This window comes from Numida meleagris, chromosome 5 (genome assembly GCF_002078875.1).
Source record: "Numida meleagris isolate 19003 breed g44 Domestic line chromosome 5, NumMel1.0, whole genome shotgun sequence".
NCBI classification, from domain to species: Eukaryota; Metazoa; Chordata; class Aves; order Galliformes; family Numididae; genus Numida; species Numida meleagris.
The window spans coordinates 1256981-1266980 of NC_034413.1; the positions used below are offsets into that span (position 1 = coordinate 1256981).

Here is a 10000-nt window from a genome sequence, read left to right on the forward strand (position 1 = left end):
AAAAGCCAATTAAATGGTAATAGAGTAAAGGATGAGAATTACCATCTGACTTCAAATGTCTTCCCTTCCCCTGCTCTCACTTGCCCCCACCCTGGAGCAGTGCTGTGCCCCCGTGGACAGCTCCTGCTCCAGAGAACTTCAGAATCTCAGATAATGATACAAACCTCAGGTTTTTTACTCATGAAAGTAGAGCGAGCTTGTTGCATCTTAACAAGTCTGTATTTTGCAATATAGCAGTATGTTATCTGTAGGCTTAATTGAACATGCAAACTGCACACCTGAAATACAGACAAGAGTGAGACAGAATTATTGGAATAAAACTTGTGCCAGCAAAGCTGTCGGATTGCTGTGTCTTCTGTCCTTTTTGAATCAGGACTTGGGAAGATCTCATTTAACAAAGGGGTGGAGGCTCTGCGTAACTGCTCATTTAAGACTTCATCCTTAGCCGTGGTCTGACTGCTCACATGTTGTCAGCGCCGGTTTTGGTTTAGGATTCTGGCATCAGGACATTCGTACACGGTGCGTGAAGTAAAAAAGAATGAAACATTTACTTCCTGATGGTAAATAAAATTTCTGTTTGGAGATATACTTTAATAATGATGTTTCTATGGTTCGTAATAGGTGGTTTTGCACAACAAATATTTTTTAGCCAAACAGTATTTGAATCAAAGCAAACTAAAGGCACCGGCTGTACTTACACTATCAAGTATTTTCTTGCTTGCTCAGTGTTGGAATTCAAGTACAGAAGTCTTTCTAGTCTATTTGCTACAGCACCTCCTCTCAGAAAGGTTAAGAAGAGGTGAAAAGGATGAAAAGGCACTTGCAGGGTTTTAAAAATCTCCCATGGAAAAAAGATCTTTCATATCACAAAAAAGTCTCCTGTAGGTTGTTATGTGCATAAGGTGGAGGCTTAAGAGCAGACACATTTGCAGATGAACTGCTTTTACTAGCTTCTCTGAGACATGACATTTGTTCAGAAGATTAGCCAGGTTGTAATGTGTAGCATAATTGCACTGTGCGGATGTCCCAGAAGTGAAAACCTAATTGCTTGACAGGACTATAACTTTGTGGTACGCTCTCACCTTGTTAGGTCCTTTTCTGATGCAGTTCAAATGAAGTCTGGCCGCAGGTGTGCCTAATTTACCTCGCAACAGAACGTGTTGAGTTTAATTGCACAGTGGTTGTTAGGAAAAATTGGTGGGTGGAATATCAAGTGACTTACTGTACGCGGATGGCAGATGGGCGTTGAGAGGCATTGTGAGCTAAGTGTATAGGTGAGGTGAGTTAATAAAAGATGTAAATTTTATCTTAAAATAGTGAGGTCTTGTGGTAGGCAATACATTTTAATTAAGGCGATAGCAGTCCTTTTCTAGCCGTGTGAAAAAATTGGAGGAGAGGAGCATCACAAAGACTGCATTTTTTTCCATATCGGTATTTTAGGAGCAGCTCGGTACCTCTAGGAAGACTATTCTGCAAGTCTGTGTTTATTACAAAGACAACATTTGTGGATACAATACAAAGTGTAGCATGGAGAGGCAAATCTAGAAGGGCTTGCCTTCCTGTTATGGCAACCGGGTTTGAGACACAACCAAACTGAGCTCAAATCCAGCTGCTTAGTGTGTGACAGTGCTCTTGCCTCAAGCCTGCAGGCTTCACTGAGGACAGCACTCTCTTCTGCAGGGATTATCCATCCCCGGTAGCCCCGATTCTTGCTGGTCAGATGAGAGGAAAAATCAAGTCAGTTTTCTTTGCCTGAACAGCGTGAGAAATGCTCTGCCCGGGAATGTGGTTTTTGACTTATGTGTCTTCCTCTGAAAATCTTGTCTCAGTGCCGCCTGCGCTCTACAGATTTGCTGAAAACATAGATTGCAAAGAACAAAAAGGTCTTGGTATCAAGGGATGCACAGGAGCTGGGATGTGAATGCTGTTTGTGTTCACCTCAGTGTTGTGGCTTCGGTGCTTAGCTCAGTGCTCAGGTCCTTTGTGGTCAAAACATCTAAATTCACCAAGTCTGTTTTGTTTTTCAACAAATAATTGAGCAAATATGGGTTCCAGTTGATGCTTAGTGAAGGAGTCATTAATGCCCCCTTTTTGGACAGGATGTGAGCTCTCTGTGTAGAAACAATCCATCTTGAATGCTTCAAGTTAAGAAAAAATCCACTAGGAGTAATACTTAGCATTCCCCATGCACAATTCATTTGAGAATTTCAGAGCAATTCATAAACATTAGCTCAATAAGCTTCACAACACCCATCTGAGATCCGAAAAAAAAGCTGAGATGCTCCTTGTCAGCATGGTTGTGGCACTGGGAGCAGTGAGGCCGAAGGCTCTTGTGGCATGTGGTAGTTGTGAAGTAGGGCAGACTCAGCATCAGAGCTGCCTCATAGAAGGTGTGGGAGAAAGAACAGAGATGGAACAGAAATGCCATTGTGCTTAGGCAGTTCTCAGTGAATAAGTCCATCTCTGGAGCTCACAAATATCTAAAAAATAATAAACAGCCCAAGGCAGATAAAATTAGGATGAAGGTGTGGATAACAAAGATGAAGTTTTATGGAATGTCTGAAACTCTTGATGGCATTCCTGCAACGGTGTGCAGAAAACTCTAGTGCAAGGGAACTTCCAAGAGTGGAGACCATGTCAGCCACAATGGAAATCCAGCTCTCATTCAGCTAAACAGCTGGAAACCCTTTGCAGATTTTGGGATGGCTGAATTGACAGCACGGATTTATCTATGCTGAAGAGAAGTAAAACTAGTCATCTCCCTTGAGTGTTAGATATGAGAGAGCACTCCTTCAGCATTACTATCCTATGTTAATGTTAGGGTCCTGCTCAGGGTTTAACTTAAAAAGGAGAGCTGTGATTGTAGGCGCCAGTTTGTAGTATGGGGCAGTCCTTTGTGATGCTCCTGTCCAGACACCCCGAAGTTTTTCAAGACAGCGTGGTGTGGCACAACTGTGGTGAGATTTCTTCTCAGTTACAGCTGAGCCATATTGGGTACTGATGAAGGAAAGAATTTCTTGGCATACCTCCTGCCAGGAACATTATTTGCACATGAAAATTTCTGCAAAGTGTTTACATCTAGGATAGTCATTTGTATAGATTGGTGTGAATAAATAATAATGGCTCATAGACTAAATATAAAAGCTCTGCCTAACCTTGCTGTTCAAAATGTATAAAGTTGGACAGCACAAGCTGATGAGGTGGTGCCTCTGAGAAACTCTGGATAAGGAGCCCTGAGCCTTGCTTGTTGCTTGCTGCCAATCACGAGCCTGAAACCAAAACCCTTAGAACTTTAAAATAATTACTAAATGTGAAATCAGAGCTCCATGAAGAGAAGAGGAGGTGCTAGGCTGTGGACATCTTCTGACGCTAGGAGAGGAATTAGAGGCTTCCCACAATCTAGCACAGCCTGCTTGCAGGCCTTCTTAGCACGGTTACAGAACTGTTGCTTTCTTAAAGCGGTTTTTGAAAGTGAGGAGTAAAGGAATGAGGGTGGAACCACCACCCCACAGCATGTGCTCAGCAGTCAGCACAGGAGTGCAGTGGGTCTGCACCCTTTCAAGCTCTTCCTCTTCTCATAAGTGCTTGCTGTGTTCCCGTGAGACAGTATTGCTACAGAATGGTTCGCTGGGAGATGCCTCGACGGTACAGTTTAGTTCTAAATAATTGCTAATTGCCTCACAGCAAAAATCAGCTGGATTTCTGTACTCAGGTAGAGTTACTCCTTACAGCTAAAGGCTGGCACAGCTTGGAGAGGTCGTAAAACAGGGTCTAATCCTCCACATTCCTTACCTTTTAAAAAAACATGAGTCAAACAGGGCCTTTCTGCTGGCCAGATCTGTGACTGAGCCTCACTGGAGTCAGCAGGATTGGACCGAGTCCCTTTGCATAGCTAGAACTGCCAAGCTAGAGGCAAAGCCAAGAGTTTTTTGGAAGATTGATCATTCGTTACCTTAGAATTTTTTGGGATAGAGGTCATTACTGCAAATGTAAGTTGTGAAAAAACAAAAAAGCATTTGAAAAAATAGAAACAAATTTTTATCTAATGTAAGTCATTGCCTTTGAAGTCAATGAGTCATTGAAATCGACTTTCCCACACCAAACTAGGATATGGCCTGGAGTCAATATATTTGTAGTTGCTGAAAAATTAAAAATATAAATTTGCCTTTCGCTGGCAATAGTGTTCTGTTTATGACAGAGATCTTACTCTTTAAAATATATTCATTAACTAATAAGAAAGTAATAGTTCACTACCAGTGTTCTTTTAGGTATAACTATGATACGATTGTATTAAACTTGTAAAAACTGGATTTACAGTTTGATGAAACTAATAGATTTCAATTTTGTATTTTCATAGATTCTTTCTAAAGTTTTTCCTCAAGTGCAATCAGAACTGTTTGAAGAATGCAGGCAACCCACGAGACATGCGAAGATTCCAGGTACAGATATCTCCTACAAATACCATGTAGGATTTACTGTGAATTTCAAACTTCTTGAACTTTATTTTTATGAAAATCTGGTGTCAGCCTTCTATTTAGTGTAGTTTCAGTGCTACGGATCCAAAACACTATAAGTATTTTATAAATTCCCAGCTAATTTAAATGCTTGTTTCTGGGACTTGGCCAGTTCTGCAGTGGGCTGTTATGGATCATCGTGGTGCAAGTGGGTACCAACTCAGAAAGCGTAGTTTTCCTTCCTACTAACACCTCCATTGTGGTGTGAGCTGAGACTTGTGGAGATTTCGCATATGTAAACTGTGTAAACAGATGTTAGAAATTCAACTGCGGAACTTGGTGAAGTCTGGATCTAGTTTTTCCCTTCATGTTTACAACTTGTAAATCCAGCAGCAGTGGTACAACCCACACATTTTTATTTGAATTGTGTTAGAAAATGCTTAATGCTTCACTTTCTCCTTACAGCTTTTGAAATATCTTGTGGTGAACGTTAACACTACAGAAAGACATCTGATGTGGTGGACAAATTATTTCCTCCGTATTTGGGGTCATTTGAAATGCTTGTTAAGAAATATATGTGTTTTGTTTCAAAAATATTTCAAAATGATTCATATTTGAGACTAATAATAAGCTAGTATTGAGATGTTCAAAACTTTCTTAGTTTTGAGAAGAATAACTTGTGGTTAAACTTGATAGCAAAACATGTGACATCTGTTTTCATGCACAGCCAACCAACCGGTGAAGCCAGAACACTTGAGCCAGCCAACAGAAAAGATCTGTAGCTGGAAAAAATATTTCTTCAAAACAGTTGAGCCAAGCTTCCATTTTTCATGCATCTCAGCTTCACGTGGCATTGGTGATATTGATCCATCTGAACAGAACAGAAGGTCAAACCTGGAATGAGTGGAAATGTCCTCTTTGTCTCACCGATGACTAAATGAAGCATCAGTCATGAGTGATCTTGTGGTCGACAATGGAGCCAGTAGACACTAGAAAGACTTTCCTGGGTCTCTTTAGCTAATCTCCCTGCCTCTCAGAAGGTTTAACTGGACTTAACAGTATGTCAGATCTTGAACAATATTTTTAACTGGTTTCACTGTCTCAGCACCTTTTTAGGTGCGTTGCAGGAATAAGCCAATATAACAAAACATAGCATGTCTACTTTCTTTTGCTGAACTACAGTATTTTTCCCTTGGTGACTGACCTATATATACATGACAGAACAAAAATAGTTGTCATTTTTATATACACCTTTCTCTGTCTTCTTAATATACTGTGTTCTAGGAACCAAATCCAGAAATCTTTGCTGAAATTCACACCTGTATGTTTTGCAATATTTTTTAAAGTCTGCAAATCTCATTAAAAGTGAAAGCCGATAGCCCAGTGGCATGGCAGTAGCTCTGTGCTTAGGTGAGTGTGCAATCTCAGCACTCTCCAAAGTGGATGTCGACAGGAGTGAAAGTGTCCACTTCTGGGACAAGAAAGATAGGGGAGCAGAGCAGACTGGCAGAGAGCTGCCCTCGGGCTGTTCGAAAGGAGAACGCAGATGGCTGTCTCAGAGGAGGCAGAGTACACAGAAAAGGTGCTGTGATAGCTGAAAGCTAATTATGGGTTGTGAATAAGAAGCAGGATCAGAGGTGATCCAAAACACAGAAACAGATAAGAATTGTCTTCTGATGCCTGAGACTAGTGCTGTGGAATTGGAGAATAGTTTTTTCCCCTCATTTTTCGCTCATTATGTGTTTGGGGATGGGCGCTGGTGAGAGAACCCTGAAAATCATTTTTGCTATGTCCAAAAGTAAAATAAGCAGAAGACAAAAGCTAAAATTTGTACTAGCCTTTGCCACCATCTCCCATGTGGTTGGTACAGCCTAGCACAGCCTCACTTAGCCGCTGCCTATGAGGACTCTACTTACGCTAAACCACAAAGAAAACGCTACCGTGATTATTGCACTTAGCAAATCTGGAACCCACACCACAGGGTCCGTGCTGGAGCATTTAAATAAGATGTAAAGGTCTATCTGGGATAGTAACAACCAACCTATGAAGCTTTGTCACACGCAAACACGCGCTCGTCTCACAATTTCCTCTTTGGCTTGCGGTCGTGAAATATCATTTCCGGAATGAGTTTCACAAATCCATTGTGTAGGTGTTTTTATCGAGAAGGTTGTGCGTTTTGCATATGTTCCTTTTCCATTTTCTACTGAGAAGCAGCTGGAAGCCAAAGAAGGCCCTATCCATCATCTCTTCTATGGCCGGACTCTGAACCTGGACACAAGAATAGGAGCCTTTCACTCAAAAATAAAGGAGGAAATTCCATTGACATACCAGGGTCAATCACCATCCAAATGAACTTGAGAAGGGATACTTTTCATGGATTGAAAACACTTTCACTATTCATATTCAACTCAGTCTTTTCAGATGCAAAAAAGTTCATTATCAGACATTAAATGTAATTGTAAAACTGACCTGGAGATCATTTACTGAAGAAAAAATGGGGAGTTACGATGGTTCCTGATTTATTAAGCTTTTTTTATTTGGAATCCTCACAACCCTTCATTTGAAGACAGTCTCAAGTGAACAAATTTTAATTAGATAAACTATCTAATCAATATATCAACAGATCAATCAAAACAGCAGCTTTTAAAATGAGTGGCTAGAGGGGTGTTTCTGAAACTAATGGCTAGAAGAATATTTCCCTGAATTGAATTCATTTGTTAGCATAATAGGAGATTAAACTCTAATTAGTGTAGCAGGTTCTGAAGAGAAACAATTGTGAGTTAAAAATCACCAGTGTTAGCCACATAAACAAAGATGTATTCATAGTTGTCATTCACTTTGCTTAAAGTGAAAAGTAACAGATTGTGACGTTGTTTAGTCTTAAAAGATCTATTATTGTATCTGTGTTTCTGAAAATACGCAGACTTTTTAAATCTTTTTTTTTTTTTTTCTTCCTTTTTAGGTTGTTGTATCAACAACAGTCAATGTGGATGGCCACGTTCTGGCTGTCTCAGACAACATGTTTGTACACAACAATTCCAAACATGGAAGGCGGGCTCGCCGCCTTGACCCCTCAGAAGGTACGGCTCCTTCTTATCTGGAAAATGGTAGGCACACATTTACATGTCTTTTTTTTTAATTTGCAATGCTTTTTTTTTTTTTTTTTTTTTTGCACCATACTTTATGTTGATACACCATTACATTTATTTTTCCATAATTTCTTCTTTCATCAATCATATCACCCATCGAAAAAGCCCACTAGTATTTCTCAGCCCCTCTCAACCAGAATATGGTCACTTTTGAATTTGTTTCTGACTCCTTTCTTTATTTAATACTTACAGTTTTGCAGTCACAACCAATTTTTCATTTTTTAATGTTTTTTTTCCTTTTTTTTTTCTTTTTTTGTCTTCTTTTGCTTGCAGCTTTTTCTTGCTATTTAATTTGACTTGATTTTATTTTGGCTTGTCATATTCCTTGATCCAGAGGTACAGTCTCAGGTTATGTATGCAAGTTTAAGTGGATGGTAAAAACATGACCAAATCTGCAAAGAATTTACTGTGAGGTCAATTTCCTGTTGCTGGGCCTTACTGCTGCAGATTACAGCAGTGGCGTTTCTGTATGAGAAAAACAGCATAAAATGTTTTTCTTCAGACCGATTCAGTGTAATTGACTTCTTGCCTGAACTGCTAAAAGAAGATAGTCTGAGATGAAGAAGAGAATGGAAAGTGTCTCTGAAAATCCAGAATGTCTTTCTGGAGCCCACCCACCTCCAAGCCACTCGCACACCATTGCAGCCGTGCTTGCGTGCCTGCACTCGTATCTCAGCTCTCCCCAGAAGTACAAAATAGTTATTTAGATTTAGGTATTTCTGCTCACTGCAAACTACACCAATGTAAAGATACAAAACAGCTCTGAGGTACTCTGGTTTTCATTAAAGTGAAATGCGTTGAGGTCAAATGCATTCTGAGTCCTCAAGGAGTTAGAGTGGTCAGAACCACTGGCACCAGAGTGCCCTGAGCATGGCCAGCCCCATGCACCCATTGCCATGGGGCTCCTAGTGTGAGCCGCTACTCCCGCATTGATGGGATCGTGGCTTTTTATACTAATAAAATTAATTAAAGTAATAACTGTACGCTAAGCTGCTAATACAATCATTGCCATTTTATGTTTCAAACACTACTTACCAATGGGCATATAGAAAAAATGAACGAGGCAAGCAATAATTACCAGAAAGAAATATGATCTAGACATCAAAAAATGGAAAACAATTTGTGAATCTGCTGCGGTCCACATACACACAACTAATTTGTTTTTCTGCATTAATAACTAAGGTATAAGAGAACAAAAATATAATAATTAAAGGTCGCCCTGAGCACAAGAGTCATTATGGTCTATGACGTATTGTTTATCTCTTTCATATGCACTGAAAGTAGGTGTGTGTTTTGCCTAGCAACCGTCACTAATGAGGTTCACAATTAAGAAGGTTGAATCCTTTCCTCTAGTCCTCCCCTTCCCTAGAGAGAGAGAACTAGCAACATTATAGGTTCAAGTAGGCATGCTCAGCCCTGTGGTGTTAGGTTTTAGTCTGGGTCCAAATTCAGCCTCTTCTAATGAGCTATTATGATCTTAGCAAAATACAAGTATTTATTTTGGTAAGCTGTATAAAAAAGAATTTGACTCTAAGCAGAAAATATCACTTAGAAAAATAAAGGCCACTTGTACATAGTACAGAAAATCTACATGAATTTCTCCAACGGGTGGCTCCTTTTTGAGAACTGGTAATTGATTTGCTTTATTTAAATGTTACAAATACAGTGCCAAATCCTCTTTGCCTAACCTCTCATAGACACTCATTTGTGCAAGCTGGACCGTTAAAAATGAATGTGAAAATCCGAGCGCTCCTTTTTACCTTCAAGTCCCACTTCTAATAACAATTATAGTACCTAAATAACCAAAAGCAAACAGCCCTGCCACGCAGCAGCAGAGAATCAAATTGCCCTTGACTGTAAGAAAGAATTGCAGAGCCAGGTTTCCAAACACAGCGAGCTGGAAGTCGGGGGATTCAGAAGTGCTCAGCATCTCCCCGGTCAGGCTGCGCTTCCCATGTGATTAAGCACCGCTAAGGAAATAAGCAGCCACAACTGGCTCCGCTTCTGTTGAAACAGCCACAGAACTTCTCGATCTGGAACAGGCTTCGGCTTCTTAAAATTGGAATGTTACAGCCTGCAGAGCGAATTCCTGAAATCTCAGCCTTGCTTGCACGGGAATCTTTGTTTGCTCCTGGCCGGGGTGTAACACGCGGTACTGACAGCCTGTTTGGAACGATGATGTTTTATGTCATGCCTGAAGTTAGTTGTGTCCCCGCGCACGTCGCCGTGCTCACGTCGGGATGGTATGCTTTGCATTAGTAACACATTCTTTAAAGAAAAGTGCCCGCTCCAAACCACAGATATTTACTTCTATGTAGCCTCTCCTTGCTAACACCTCATTATCCAATCATCTAATATTCACCAGCAGTATATACACACACTCGCAGATCGTTTCCA

The 10000-nt window shown here is 40.4% G+C and overlaps 1 protein-coding gene across 5 annotated transcripts in view; it reads left to right on the forward strand.

Annotated features, from left to right (window-relative positions):
- The window catches only part of EBF3 (early B-cell factor 3), a 113949-nt gene that overhangs the window by 66496 nt on the left and 37453 nt on the right, over positions 1 to 10000 (forward strand). For 3 of the 5 annotated variants that reach the window (XM_021397710.1, XM_021397711.1, XM_021397709.1), the window contains 2 exons: positions 4358 to 4439; positions 7417 to 7561. In XM_021397710.1, coding sequence (XP_021253385.1) covers positions 4358 to 4439; positions 7417 to 7561 — 227 coding nt within the window. The remainder of the gene's footprint in view (positions 1 to 4357; positions 4440 to 7416; positions 7562 to 10000) is intronic. The other 2 variants (XM_021397713.1, XM_021397712.1) reach the window with 1 other exon arrangement.